The following is a 16,341-nucleotide window of genomic DNA, read 5'->3' on the forward strand; positions in this document are numbered from 1 at the left end:
TTCAAAAGAATGAACTATATCATAGTAAAAATAACGAGGAGTACTCGTGGCACCTTAGAGACTAACACATTTATTTGGGCATAAGCTTTCATGGGCTAAAACCCATTTCATCAGATGCATGGAGTGGAAAATCCAGTAGACAGGTATAAATACACAGTACATGAAAAGATGGGAGTTGCCTTATTTACTTATTATTTCTTGCACAATAAGAAGTTACTAAACTATGATTTTTCTCCAAGTGCTGCAATTTTTTTGCCAATAGAAGGCTATTCAGAAAGTGAAAGAATTTTAAGCTATCTTTGAGACAATATTTCCCAGCTGTAATGCATGACCGCCTAGCAACTGCATTCCCAACATGCAGGCCTCACTGGTTAAAAAGTATTTTAAATATAAACATAAACATATTTGAATTTGATACAATGGTTAATGGCATGTGGCTGGGCAACAGCAATGCTAATTAACCAACCTCTACTCAAGAAAGTTCCGAGCTATGCATTTGAAGATAATTTGGTACTCCTCCAAGTCAAAACTACATTGTTCAAGTGTAAACTGTCTTGTTATTTAAATACTCCAGTATAAAGGTCCATTGCTATTTTTGATGCCTCCTCAATTGGTAGCATGTTTCAGTGACCAGAGCTATTGTGAAGACATGGAAGACTTTGAGAACAGTGGGCAATTTACAAAAGCTGCAAGCTACAGATTGATAGCCTACTACATACAATGAATGCAACATAAAAGGAAAAGGGCTTATTTGGAAGAAAAGAATAAAATAAGGAGTAAAATTTCTTATTTTTTCACATAAAATAATTGTTGCAAGTGACTGCTTCTAGTAGGATACCTTTTTAAAAGAAGTACCAAATGAAATGTTGTGTTAATAAAACTAATTAAAATTAAATATCTGATTTTATTTCTTTTAATCGTATGTCATCATTCCCCATAATACTCCATTATCATCCATCATTCCTGAATATATTTATGCACTAGTGAATGCTGAAGCCAGTATTTAGAAGGGCAGAATTTGAATATTGAGTCAAGGTCTTGCCATCTTGTATATAGATGGAAAAAACAACCTTAAGAGATTTTTCTATGATTTTGCTGAGAATAATACAGCAATGCCTATTTGTACCTGGATGAGAAAGAGATCTACTGATTCCTTCCAATGGAGAAGAGTCTTTTTAAAAAGGTCCATCATTTCATCAAAATTGTCTGACAGCATTATTAGTGATATTCTCAAGAGACTCCTAGATTCAGTGTATTAACACATTCTTTTCACTTAGAGAAGGTTGCTATAACTCTATTTTCTTCAGAGTAAGTTATACCACACCCTGCAGTCAGACAGTTAGACATTGTTCATTTCAATGATGTGCAAGGGTGGCCAACCTGAGCCTGAGAAGGAGCCAGAATTTACCAATGTACATTGCCAAAGAGCCACAGTAGTAAGTCAGCATCCCCCATCAGCTCCCCGACCCAGCTCCTCCCACCCACCGGCAGCCCCACCGATCAGCGCCTCTCCCCCCCCCCTCTGCACCTCCTGTTTCGTGGCATGCAGAAGGCTCTGGGGAGGGGATCGGGAAGGGGTGAGGGCATGGCAGGCTCAGAGGAGGCGGCAGGAAGGGGTGGGGTGGGAACAGGGCCTGTGGCAGAGCCAGGGGTTGAGCAGTGAGCACCCTCCCCCCCCGGCACGTTGGAAAGTTGGCGCCTGTAGCTCCAGCCCTGGAGTTGGTGCCTATACAAGGAGCCGCATATTAACTTCTGAAGACCGCATGTGGCTCTGGAGCCACAGGTTTGCCACCCCTGAATGATGTGTTTTTAAGAGTTCAGTTTGTTTTCTTTTAGTTCTGAAAAAAAAAGTTACGTTTTATATCTGTGGATGCTTACTAGAGATTGCAATTTATAATAACTTGAAACAAATCACTCTGAGTACTGGTGCAAAATTATTGTTACAGATGTCTCTCTGTGAATCTGTTAGATTTATAAAACGATAGAAAGATTAACCTTTATCTCTGTTTTCTGTAGATATTTGATTTGGGAACACAGTTCAGAGATAGTTAAAAGCTTGTGTGTTAATATAAAGTATTACATTTTAAGCAAAAAGTACTTTAAAAATAGTAAGTTTAGTGCTCATGAAAGTAAGGAACCATTGGAACCAGACACAGGGTGGGTAGTTAATACGTAAGAGGAGAAAAAAAAGTTTTGCTTATATCTTCTAAGATTTTTTTTTCAGTTATATGAACATTGCAACTGACGTTGGTTTTCATTTATCAGCACAGCAAGTTCCTTTCAAAACTAATACATTTTCATACTGTCTAGCAAACTTTAAACACAATTTTCTCAGTAATATAAACACAATTTTCTCAAACTCCCTCAACAAAACCTTGCCAAAATGAGACTTTTTTAAAAAAAAGTAAAAAAGAAAAAAATGCCATTCTAAACAGTTAGGGATAAACTGTGGCCACACAGTGTGAGAAAGGAGACAGGACTCTCACCTTTGCACATATAAGGGTCACCTACAATCAGGGCCAGCTCCAGGGTTTTGGCCGCCCCAAGCAGCCAAAACAAAAAAAGCCGCGATCGCGATCTGCGGCGGCAATTTGGCGGGAGGTCCTTCACTCCCAGGTGGAGTGAGGGACCGTCCGCCGAATTGCCGCCGAATACCTGGACCTGCCACCCCTCTCCGGAGCGGCCGCCCCAAGCATCTGCTTGAGAAGCTGGTGCCTGGAGCCGGCCCTGCCTACAATCACAGCTCCTGTGCTTGAGGGAGTGCAAAGACTGCTACCAAATTACTTGCCCTAGGAACAATTCACTGGAAAAGGAGTCATCCCTATATGCTCACCAGTGGAGCAGGCCAGATGCTACATGACATAAAAGGAGTACAGCAATTTTTTTCTCCCTTCCTTCCAGGGCAAGCAGGGAATTCCAAGAGGCATTTTACTTCTGAATGCTTTTTTTCTTGAGATGCAGCTCTGTCTCATCACACTTTACAACAGAGACAATTTAGCTCTCTAACTCCACAGGAAATCTATGAAGTATTGCTGTTTGGTAGTACACTAAATATTGCTGGTGTTTTCCAAACTCACAATGAAAACAGTTCAAGAGAGAAGACCTTGGGCCCAATTCTCATCACACTAAAGCCTCTTTACTCTCCTCTGGCAGTGTAAGAGGGCCTTAAAGTGGATACAAATTACAATTAAAAGATTAGATAAAGGAGGAGATCATGCTATTAATGAATTTCTTCTAAGTTAACATTTTTGCAGGAGCTCTGTCCAACTGCAGCCCATTCTGACACCTGGCCACCTTTAGGGGTCCTGATGCTTAACCTTCAGCCTTTTATTTCTCATGCACTATAATGAGGCATTCCTGCACTACCAGTGAACTTAGATATATTTCCAGTAGCAATTTTAGACAGCAATATCTAGCAGCATCAAAGACATCAAACACGGCAAAGCTCCTGGGGTTGACAGAATTCAACCAGAGGTACTTAATGGCATGAGGCAAGATTCTGGCCCAGCAGCTAACAAAACTCTGTGATGAAATATGCGTGAAAGAACAAGTGCCATAAGACTGGAAATTTAGTATCATCACGGTATTGCCAAAAAAGGATGACCTCACCCAGTGCACAAACTGGAGATGTATTATATTGCTATCAATTCTGGACAACATATTGGCTACCATTATGCTGCATGGAATGAAAAAAGCAGCGGATGGAATATTACGAGACGAACAGACTGGGTTCCCTCCAGACAGATCATTGTGTGAACAGATATTCACTGACAGATCACCAGAAAAACCTACCGCCTGGGGGGAAAAACCCATCTTAATCAACTTTATTGACTTTAAGAAAGTGCTTGATAGTGTCCACAGAGAAACGCTGAGGAATATTGCTATACCATTCAAGCTACTCAACATTTGAAGGAGTTTGTACAATGAAAGTATAAACTTAGTAAGATCAGACACAGACCTAGGTGTGTGGTTTGATATTGTGACTGGAATTAGACAAGAGTGTGTGCTATCACTAATCCTCTTTGCATTAGCAATAGACTGGGTGATGAAGCAGGCAACAAAAGGTATCATGAATGATGTAAAATGTGTTACTACTGATGAGTTACATGATCTTTAGTTTGCCAATGATATTGCTTTACTAAGTATGACATGGAATGGAATGTCTGCCCTTACATCAGAGATAGAACAGAAAGCAGCAAAAATTGGCTTGAAAGTAAATGCAGAGAAAACAAGATTATGAAGGTAGGAAACCGAACAATAGATGCAAAAGTCTACACGGATGGAAAAGAAATTGAACAGGTAGAAGAGTTTGGCTATCTGGGGAGTGTCATGACATCTGAAAGTAGCTGCGATAAAGATATTCAAATGAGATCAGGAAAAGCAAATAACACTTTTGGAAGGATGAACATGTGGTGAGACAGAGGTCTCCATACCAAATTAAATTATTATACCATGTGATTGTACTGAACATGTTATTATACTGAGCAGAGACTTGGCTGATGACAGTGGCTAATAAAAAGAAGTTGAAGGCTGCCCATCACAGATGGCTGAGGAAGATATTACACATTTCATGGAAAGACAAAATAACAAATGCGAGACTCAGGAAGATCAAAGAGCAGGCAATGTTAGAAAATATCGTCAAAGAAAGAAAGCTCAGGTCATTGGGACATGTACACCATATGGAAGATGGGAGACATGCTTAGCAAGCATTGAACTGGGCACCTGAGGGAGGAGAGAGAAAGCACGGAAGGCCAAGGATGAACTGGCAGACAGTGACAGAAGATACTATATACGCTGGCATCACTTGGGAAGAAGCACTACAACCAGCGAGCAACTGTAACCAGTGGAGGAACTGGACTGCCCAATGTGTCAGAGGCACAGGAAGAATCTAAGGTGATATCTCAGAACAACTGTTTCACTTTGGATCAAGTTAGGATCACAACACATAAAAGCACTTAAAAAAAACAAAAACAAAACAGGAACCTTGATAGTCTAACTTTTTTAAAATGTGAGTCTCCTCTCTACAGAGAGATAGGTCTCTGCTGCATTCCTCACTCTGGATAGGCAGGGAGATCACCTCTCAAAGAAACAGAAACAGTGAAACACTTACAGACTTAAAACTGATCCTAGAGTTTTGGGGCCAAATACGGTCTTCCATCTGGAACTTAAATGGCAGGGTAGATTTTGGCCCTTGGTTTTTAACATCTACACCACAAGGAAGGAGCAGCAAGCAGTTAGATAAATAATAAAGTCAAATGGGGTTAGTGGAAAAGAAATATCCCCCATCAGTGATGGCATAATCTAGTAATGATTCAAAATGGCAACTATAGCACCATACATACTTGAGAGGAATCCGTAAAACTGCATTCAGATTCGTGGATGAAATCACTACTTGAAGAATGTGTTCAAGGGCTGTGAGTCCTCCTGCAACCTGGAATGCTATTTGATCTGCCGCATTCTGGATAAACACAAATAGAGAATAATAATTATATGGAATATTTACTGAAATTTAAAAACAAATTTAGTATTTAAAAGATGTGTCTGGTGTGTAACTGCCTTGATGTACACTTGATAAAATCTTAATACAGTTTAAACAGATTGTTCACCTTTTTAATTAGTGCATTGATTCTTTCACTACAGAAGCATGGAGCAGAATACCCCTTTGAATATGCAGGAGTTAATGTTACTTGAATATTGTTTTTCCAGATGATATTATATACACTGTAACTTCATTATAATACCACTGCTATTTTGATTTTTTTAAACAGATATTGGTTTAGGGCTCAATCTTATTCCCACTGAAGCTCTAATTGACTTCAGTGGAAGCAAGATCAAGCCCATAATGAAGATTATTTTAACATGAGCCTCATTTAGCTGATAGCTGAGGTGCAATTTTGTAGGACACATTCTAACAATGAGGGACAAGTATGTATTTTATAACTTTTCTGATTTTTTCCCCCCCTTTCGGGGATTAATTTCTGTAAGCATAAATAGGAATTACCCAAACTTCATGTGCATCAACTATCTATCTGATCCTGGACCCCTGGAAGTCAATAGCAAAACTTCAATTAATTTTATTGGTACAGAACCAACACCAACACCACACATAACAAACCTAACAATTGTGGGACCTTATTATTGTAACCCTCAACCTCTCTTTTTCCAATTTCCTCCCTCCTTCTCCAGTTGTTTGTTGATTTCACTTGTGTCATGTCTATAATTAGACTGTAAGAACTTTGAGGCAGGGATCATATTCATATATGATTTGTCTGTAAAATACTTAGCACTCTGTGGGTGCTGCATGTCAGAACAGCCCCCTATAAACTATGGTAAAAACAAATAATTTAATAGGATTTCATAACCCACATTTTTTCTTACCAATATTAGAAGTCATATGTAAACACCACAGTACAAGACAAGTTTTAAGAGCATATAATTTTCTCCCCAGCAAGTTTAGCTCTCTCAAACATTCACACAAGGGTAAAGCAGTAACCTATTTAAATGGCTTGCCCAAGGTTTCAGAAATTTTTTTCCCATCAATCTACTAGCTCCATTTCACACCATGTTGGGAGCTAGATTTTGAAGAGATCATAAAGAAGCAATTTTGTTTGTCTAATGTGCATTGGATGTGGATTTGTAAACAACAACAAAAAAGACTTATCTTCAAAGGATGCAACTGGTGTGAAATGACAGAAAACTGTTTGTGTGTGCCAGTTTACACAAGTTGTTAGATAGCCAACTAGCAATTTCTATAGGTTCAATGTTTATGTGACTCCAAAATTTCAGTCAGTTAGTTTTAGTCCAGTTAACTCTTAGGGTAGGTCTTCACTTCAGCTTTAACTTGAGTGATGAAGCTTAGCTCGAGTCCCATCCACACAAAAAAACCCTTAACTCAAGTAGGGTGGTGTTTTTAATTGGAAATGGCTGGTCTATCGGGTATAGGCTAAAGCTCAAATTAGCACAATTTATTAGTTGCTAACTAAACCATTCTGTAGTGTGGACACAGGCTAGCTCCACTCAAGTGCCATTAGTCCTCCAATGCCTTCCCACAATTCTTCCCGTGTGCCCAGAAAAGACTAACAAATTTTCCCACAATTCACTGGGAAAGAATTCATAGAGCAGCTCAGCTTATTGCAGCACGAAGAACCAAAGGAAATGCCACCAGAAGTCTTAGTGCAACAAATAAGCAAGTGCAGCACCAGTGTGGACACTGCAGCTTGAGTATTATTTTGCAATGTAGCCACTCTAACTTGAGCCAGACTACCTCTCGAAAAGCAACCAGAATGTAGATAATTCGATTTAACTCTACAGTGAAGATATACCATTAGTCACATCCTCCAGAAAGGTCTGATCCTGGACCACTGAGGTAAATGGGAATTTTCCCAGTGACTTTAATGTGAGCAGGACTGAGTCCTATATAAAGGTTAAAAACATTTCTAAGCTATCACTTTCCATTGTGATTAAAATGTATACTCAGTGTAGTTACCAAGAAACCTCATACACAAAATAATCAACATGTACATTCAATATATTTAGAGAAATGTATATGAGAATTCCTAGATACATGCATCAGAGGATACAAATGGAAAAGCCACTGACCTGCCAGTGCAGGACTGTTCCCTATAGTACATTTGTTAGTGTTGCATCCACTCTAGTTTTAAATGAGACAAGCAATGCAGTTTTCACCACTTCCTATGGGAGATTATCCCACAACCTATTAGATCTCACTATCAAGAAATTTTTCCTGACATTCAACCTGAATTTGCCCTTTTCAGTTTCATGTAATTACCCCAAGTTATACCCAATTTTATTATACCAATTCTTCTCCCTCCTTCCTGATTACACCATTCCTAAAATTGTAGGCTATTACATATTCCCACTTTAGTTTTTGCTTAGCAATCTTTCCTTTGCCTTGTAATTTTTCCATACCAAATTTTCTTGCTTTTTCCAAATTCCTCCCAGTTTCTTAATATCTATATATTAGGAAATGAAGTGTCCAGAAATGAACACCTTATTTCGGGTCAAGTCACATCAAAGCCACAAAGAAAAGGACTATTATCTACATGTGTGGTAAGAGGATGTCTTCACATGTGTATTCAAAAATAGCATTGGCCTTTTTGATCTCTGTATCAGATTACAAACTCATGTCTAATGTTTGCTCTTGCCTCTAGGTCTAGGTCTCTTTCAGTATTACTCTTCTAGATCTATCCCTCCCATTGAGTATCTGTGTTTCAGATTCTTTTGATCAAAAAATATTAACTTGCATTTTTGAAGAATGTATGTTTTTGTCTATATTTCTAATCTTTCTAGAGTCCCTTTGTTTTCTTTCTCTGTCCTCCATTGTGTTTGCAATTCCTCCTAATTCAGTATCTCTGAAAAAAATAGTTAACGTCCTATTTATTTCCTCATCCAGACCATCAATGAAATCCATGAACATTTTGTTGATTGTATACCACGATGATAAACATCCTCATGAATATGAAAGACAGACAAAACAACAAGATTAAATAAAAGGATTTAACTAAAATTATTGTGGTGGATGGAGGGATGTTATACAAAAGCATCTGATTAGCTGCGGAGTTTCCAGGAACTACTTCAAGACAGAGTGGAATGGGGAAGGAGGACTTGAACGGCTGACCCTATACAGATGGGACTAAGGCTAGGAGAAGAAGAACTAAAATGATTATGGTAGCAAGATTGGGGTGAATACATGAGCTAATTATTTGTTCACTGCTCCTACTGCAGTAAAGGAACTTTAAAACCTGGCACTCAGTGATCTGGAATCCACTGTTGATATCACTGATTTCTTGCATGCTCTTGGATGAATTTATCTTAAAGGATGTGTTCTACATAGCGTGGGGTTTACGAAAGTACAAGTGACTTTTTAAAGAGTCTTTCAACTATTTGTTGACACACATTGCTGATTACTGAATTAACTACATATATATGGTACATGTGTGTCAGCCTAATGATTAAGTCACCGCACAACTACCTTTCTATCCAAGAATCCCAGGTTCAGGGACAACTCTGGGGCTCTTGGCCTTGGGTCAGCAGAGGTCATGGGAACCAAAGAAATGATGCCACAGAAGTATCATTTACTCTTGAACACTGCACTAATAATGTTCCCAGAGTGAGTGTTGTGTGTCACTGGATCCCTAACAATGAAAATGGCACCTGATTGAGTGGTGAGAAAATAAGTGTGTGTGTATGGTGGAGGGCACCCTCAGCTTACATATAGCATATCATGGGCTGTATTAGAAAGATGAGTTGTGCAAAAAATAAGAATTAATAAAGGTATTAAAAAAAAAGAAAAAATACCAATTTTGTTAATCTAAGAAATATGAAATTCAAAAGATATCAAATGAATTTTCATACATACTTGTAGTATTATATCTGCTGTGAAGTGATTATCAGCTTTTGTAAAAAGCAACAGAGGGTCTTGTGGCACCTTGAAGACTTAACAGAAGTATTGGAGCATAAGCTTTCGTGGGTGAATGCACACTTCATCAGACGCAAGCTTTTGATACATCTGTGTGCTGGTCTAAGAAAGTCCTTTCAAAGCGTAAAAATATGGATGCAGAATATCTGTTCCCTTGCACTTTTTTCCCCTTAAATGAACTCCTCCAGAATGTGACCCAAATTCATATAGGGTCTGGAGTGCTAAGGCTTTCATTAGCTGTTACATGGGAAAACAAATATTCCCAGATATTTCTACAGAACCTTGATACTGAAGGAAGTTGAGGCATATTGGTTATTCTACCTACATGCCTAAACAACATTTTGATGGAAGCTTGCCCCAATTCCAATCAGTGCAGAAGGAAAGAATCACATTTAAGGGACCTTTCATGATGTTGTTGTTGTTTATTTTTACTGTGGTAGTCGGTGTCTCAATGAGATCAGAGCCCCATAGTCTAGCACTCTACAATAATTTATGACAGTGCCTGCCTGCTAAATCCCCATTTGGAAAGGGTACAGATCCAGTATAAAACACTCTTTGCAATGTTGAAGAATCCTCTGGATCCCTAAAATATTTAGGTTCCAAAATATTTCAGCTTAGATGTTTATCTGGGACCCATTCTATAAACCTGACTGCAAAATCTGGCCCTTTGGAAGGGGTTACATATTTAGACTAAGAATGATATTCCTCAAACTAATCCATATAAAAGATATTTGTTCAGAAAATGTAAATCAATGTATGTCAGTTGGATTGTGGAACAGCACATGAAACTATTTTGCTTCTCCTCTATATAGATTTGCACAAATATGCACACAACATAATTTAAAAAAACCTGATTTCCAAATGCAAAAGGATTAGCAGGTTTGAGACTACCTGCTGTGCAGAAAATCAGAGAAAAATGATCAGGCAACAAGCGAACAAAAGTGACTATCATTATAATATATACATCTGTTACCGAAAAAGGCCTTATAAAACTTTTCTTATTGAGCAACATAGATTTGAACTAACCTTTAGAAAACATTTTCTAGAGATGTAATCTAGTGAATAGTAATGGTAGTAACCAAAAACAATGCTGGATAGAAAAAAGGGCTTTTTTGCCCATTCACAAGTATTTGACATTGTGAAATGCAGTGGTCCTGTTTGTAGAGGAGGAAAGCCAATGCACTTGACTAAAGAGGTATTGAAAAAATAATTCCTAATCGTTATACCATTATAAGTCTGTCATACAGAAAATACAGAAACCCACTTCAATGTAACATCCTAAGAGTTATGCATCTATTCAGAAGTATCCATGTAGGAAGGGATAAGTAAACAAAGATAATTTGTTATTTCCTATATAGATTAGTTTATACAATTCTATGACAGGATTTAATTATGAAAAATAAAATATTTAAACAAACATTACTTATTTTTATAATTAGAGTGATTTGGATTTAATTAAAGAAGCACAATCAAGAAAGTTCCCTGAAAATTGAATGTGTGTGGTTCACTCATTTTCCTACCTGTTACAACACCTTAATGGATTTGAATTCCCCTGATCTTCTCTACTATGACTTGAGTGACAACTGACTAATAGGATTACAGGCTCCATTCCAATAATACAGCTCAGCTACATGCCAACAAAAAATGACAGCCTAAACCTGAATTACATGGCCTGGGAATCCATCCAATTATTAACTAAAGTAACTATTATTACCTAACCTAATCAAAGGAGAAGCAGCTGTTAATCTTTGGTGGCCTGCAGTGTAGTAGCGGTCAGACTGGATGAACTGTCTTTGTACTTGACTCTTCTACAGACAATAATTATGTCCTTTGTGATCAAGAAGGAAGGGCTTCCTAGCCTTTTAGACAGAGGCAGCAGATGGGGAACAACTGTTTGCATGTTCATTAACAAGATAGGGTGGATTTTATCAAGGTTTGGCATCTGCGGTACCTCCAGAAGCACCACTTATCAAATGATACAAGGAGGTTTGGCAAGTCTGCAAATTTCAAAGTTAGCAAACTAACTAACCTGAAGTAATTTAAAAGCATTTTTGATCTACATTTTTTCATACAAAAAAACAAAAATCCTTAAAATTAAAAAAAATGTGCTAAAAAGCATTCATGCTTATTCCCTATCACACTGCATTATATCAGCCTATACCTACAATACACAAAGAAACACACATGAACATGTCAATATGTCTTCACTGCTACAACATTTAATTTCATTTAGTTATTTTACAATTCTTCATATTATATAACTATTTTACATTTTTGAAACCATGGCAAATAATGTACTATAGGAGGTGAAAACTTGGACTTATTTGAACAAGCCAACAGTCAACACACAATAACACCTACATTGAAATAAACTGAACTTTAACAAATAGTACTTTTAGAATGCTGCATGCACTACTTCAGAACATTAGTGAGACCATAACTAGAACAGCGTCATCCAGCTCTGGTTCCACACTTTACAAAAGGATGTTAACAAACAGGAAAGGGTTCAGAAAAGGGCTACAGGAATGAGTCGAGCTCCGAAAAACCCACCTTGCATTGAGAGACTAAAGCAGCTCAATTTATTTAGTTTATACAAGAGAAGGTTAACAGATGACTTCATCACAGTCTCTAAGTACCTAAATAGAAAGAAGGTTTCTAGCAGGAGAGGGCTCTATTTTCTAGCATGCCAAGATATAAGAAGATCCAATGTCTGGAAGCTGAAGCTAGACAAATTCGGACCAGAAATAAGGCACAATTTTTTAATAGTGAGCATAATTAACAATTGGGACAACATATCGATGGATATGGTAGATCAGGGGTCGGCAACGTTTGGCACGCGGCCCGCCAGGGTAAGCACCCTGGCGGGCCGGGCCAGTTTATTTACCTGCTGACGCAGCAGGTTCGGCCGATCGCAGCCCCCACTGGCCACGGTTCGCCGTCCTGGGCCAATGGGGGCGGCAGGAAGCGGCGTGGACGAGGGATGTGCTGGCTGCAGCTTCCCGCCGCCCCCTTTGGCCTGGGACGGTGAACTGCTGCCAGTGGGGGCCGCAATCGGCCGAACCTGCCGCGTCAGCGGGTAAATAAACTGGCCCAGCCCGCCAAGGTGCTTATCCTGGTGAGCCGCGTGCCAAACGTTGCCGATCCCTGTGGTAGATTCTCAATCATTTGAATTTTTAAATCAAAACTGGGTATTTTTCTAAAATATCTGCTCCTGATTTAACAATAAATTATGGACTGGATGCAGGAATTACTGAGTGAAATTCTATGGCCTGTATTATGCAGGAGATTAGACTAGATGATCATAATGATCTCTTACGGCCTTTAAAAAAAAATCTATGAATGAATATTCAAATCAAGAATTCACCTTTCACAGATTTCCTCTGTCACTGTCTTATATTATTAGCTACATAGTAAAATAGGACCAGAAATAAGTCAGTCTTTTTTATCTGAAATGTTTTGATGACAACTTTTCCATTTCTATTCCATGCAATTTAAAACCCTTTGAAAGTTTAAACTTTTTATCCTCTCTTTAAAAAAAATTTAAAACTTAAAAAAAAAAAAAAAGTTCTTAAACTACTGCTATGCAAAAACAAACAAACAAAAACAAAAACAAAAACCAAGCCATTGACACTTTGGTGAAGGTAGGGAAGAATCTTTCCTGATCCCCAAAAGGGTTGCTTGCTACTTTGAAATTAAAAGATTCATCATGGAAAAGCCCTGCATGCAGACCTCACATTAGCTCCAACTGAAGTTGTGTATGTGGAAGACTTGCTGGATCTAAACTCGGGATCTCAAACTCAAATGACCAGGAGGGCCACACGAGGACTAGTTCATTGGCCCGAGGGCCGCATCACTGACACACACCCCCTCGCTGCCCCTGGCCCTGCCCCTACTCCACCCCTTCCAGGAGGCTCCGCCCCTGCCCCACTTCTTCCCTGCCCCCATTCCAACCCCTTCCCCGAAGTCCCCACCCCAACTCTGCCCCCTCCCTGCCCCCAGAGAGTGGAGGCAGCGGCAGCTCCAGCCACCAGCGCTCCAAGCGTGTGCCTGGGGCGGCAAGCTGCAGGGGGCTCCCTGCAAGGGTGGCAGTCAGGCAGCCTTTGGCAGCACGCCTGCGGGAGGTCCACCGGTCCTGCGGATTCGGCGGAAATTTGGCAGCGGGTACGCCGAAACTGCGGGACTGGCGGACCTCCCACAGGCATGCCGCTGAATCTGCGGCACTGGGGACCTCCCGCAGGCGTGCCGCCGAAGACAGGCTGCCTGCTGTGCTTGGGGCGGCAAAAAATCTAGAGCCGCCCCTGGGTGCAGGAGGGGTGTGGCGGGGGCTCAGGGCAGGGAGTTGAGGTGCAGGGAGTGCAGGAGGTGCGACAGAGGGCTCAGGGCAGGGAGTTGGGGTGTGGGGTGCAGGAGGGGTGAGGGGTGCGGCAGGGGGTCAGGATGCAGGGTGTGGCAGGGGGCTCAGGGTAGGGGTGAGGGGTGAGGCAGGGGGCTCAGGACAGGGAGTTGGGGAGTGGGGTGCAGGAGGGCTTCAGGCTCTGCCCCGGAGCCGCTTACCTAAAGTGGCTCCGGGGTGGCAGCGGCGCACACCAGGGCCGGCCCCGTGCCACTCTGCTCTGTGAAGCAGCTGGAACCATGTCCCTGCAGCCCCTGTGGGGGGCGCGCTGCTTGTCGCTCCTCCAGGTCCTCCCCCGAAGCTCCCATTGGCTGTGGTTCCCTGTTCCCGGCCAATGGGAGCTGTGGGGTGGCCGTGCCTGGAAACCATGGCAACACACAGAGCCCACTGCTCTCCCCCCCACCCCACGGCCACAGGGATATGATGCCAGCCACTTCCGGGAGCGGCGCGGGGCTCTAGGGGGGCAATCCCGCGGGTGTAGTTCGCTCACCCATGGCCTGGAGGCTGCTTGGCGGGCCGCATGTTTGAGACCCCTGATCTAAACCAAATACTTGTATACACTTTGCCTTCTGTTATTGAGAGAATGCACTCAATCTGTGCAACTGAATTCTGTACTTATTAAATTGAAGCAGCAGTGGTCAGCCTATGAAAGAAGAGTTTTTTATTAATTAGTAAAATAAAGTTAAGCTCTATTTTAAAAAATATTTTCTTCTCTCCTATAGCCTAGTTTTTAGCAGAGATTCTATCTAAAGTGCCAGTGGCTAAGAAATACAGTTCAAAGCTTCATAAAAAAAAAAAAAAAAAAAAATCCAGACAGGGGGATCCCAAGCTGGCTCCTTGTCTTTTTTTTTTTTTTTAAATCATCTCTGATGACTTCTTGGTTTTGAACTCTGTGCACTTAAGAGAAAAAAAAATTACACCCATTTAGATCTGTGTTGTAGTATTAAAAGTTCATATGGTGACAAATTCTGTGGAAAATATTCCAAAACAATTTTTTCAAGGACAATTGGCATTTTTGAACCTAATGAATAGCGCTCTCTTTTGTGATACCAGTATAATAAGAATACCGTGATGCATGGCTAGAAAGGGTTAAACATCCTGCAAAATAAATAGCCCACAAAAGACATGTGGGGAGATAATGTTTGTGGTTTTGTGAATTTACATATGTATGAGTAGGGTCTACAATGTAATCAACAGTCCCTGTCTATGCTGTATTCTGATAGCATTTAAAGGAACTGTAAACATGAGATATCTCAGTATTCATTTCTCTTTGAAATGTGAATGGTGGAGGAAAAAGCAAATGGCCATATGTTAATTCATATAGCTAAGTACTGGTGATGGACCTCCTTCAAAGTCATCCTAATTCCCTTTTGTTCCCCTTGGAAATCCCAACTTGTCAAAGAGGACAAGAAATTGTATAAAAGATCCTTGGGCCTTAATTCTGTGATCTCAGGTCTGTTTAAGCTTCTTCAGGGGAAATTTGAGTTGCAAGATTGAGGTCCCAGTTATGATGGCACGGCCTGGATGTGATATCTGGACACTGGACTATTAACTATGAACTATTTCTGAAAGAACTCTTTGCAACGACGAAGCTCACCATCTCTGCTATGAATCTGCACCTAAATGAATTGAACTCATGTCTGTATGTACATTGATCTTTTAACCATACTCTCTCTTTTGTTTTTTAATAAATGTTAGTTTAATTAATAAGAATTGGCTGTAGCGTGTATTTGGGTAAGATCTGAAATATTCATTAACTTGATAGGTAATGTGTCTGATCCTTTGGGATTGGTTGAACCTTTTCTTTTATATGATGAAATAAGATTTACAGAAATTTTCATTATATTTGACGTGGGTACCTGGATGGAGGCCTGAGGCTGGATCACTTTAAGGGAACTGTGTTGTTGGACTTCTGAGTAACCAGTTAGGTAATGAAGAAGCTGTTTTATGCTGGTTTGGTAAATCTAGGTATTGGAGTATCAACCTGCTGTATGGGGATTGTCTGCCTCATTCTTTGCAGTTCACCCTAATTGAGTGACCATAGCTGGCTCCCCACTAGGACCCCGGTCACAAATACTTTGAAAATGGGTGGAAGGGATTATATTAGGGCAAAGTGCTTTTCAGCCATTAATGAATTAAGCCTCACAGCACTGTTATGAGCAGGAAAGTATTATCCTAATTTTACAGATGGAAGAATTAAACAGCGAGATTAGGCCAAAAAATGCAAACTAGGATACCTAAAAGTTAATGAGAGCTGTGGAAAATTTGAAAAATTATCAATTATTTATTTAGGTGTCTCAAGATTTTGGTTCCTAATTTTTGGCATTGAGGTATGAAAATTTTGGCCTCAGTGTCTTATCTAAGAAAGAATGTGGCAAAGCCAGGAATAAAACTCAGATCTGCTGATTCCCAGACCTTTGTTTTAGCCACAAGACCATTCTTCCACGGATAAAAGCTCAGTGTATGTAATCATAAACCTGTTTTGATGTGGTATTAAGGATAAAAACCT

At 40.1% G+C, this 16,341-nt stretch overlaps 1 protein-coding gene across 5 annotated transcripts in view; it reads right to left on the reverse strand.

Moving 5' to 3' along the window:
* SCAPER (S-phase cyclin A associated protein in the ER) overlaps positions 1-16,341 on the reverse strand; it is a 379,512-nt gene that overhangs the window by 105,292 nt on the left and 257,879 nt on the right. For all 5 annotated transcript variants that reach the window (XM_054041167.1, XM_054041165.1, XM_054041164.1 and 2 more), the window contains one exon: positions 5,343-5,458. In XM_054041167.1, the coding sequence (XP_053897142.1) occupies positions 5,343-5,458 (116 nt within the window). The remainder of the gene's footprint in view (positions 1-5,342; positions 5,459-16,341) is intronic.

This window comes from Malaclemys terrapin, chromosome 10, assembly GCF_027887155.1.
Source record: "Malaclemys terrapin pileata isolate rMalTer1 chromosome 10, rMalTer1.hap1, whole genome shotgun sequence".
In the NCBI taxonomy this organism is placed as follows: domain Eukaryota; kingdom Metazoa; phylum Chordata; order Testudines; family Emydidae; genus Malaclemys; species Malaclemys terrapin.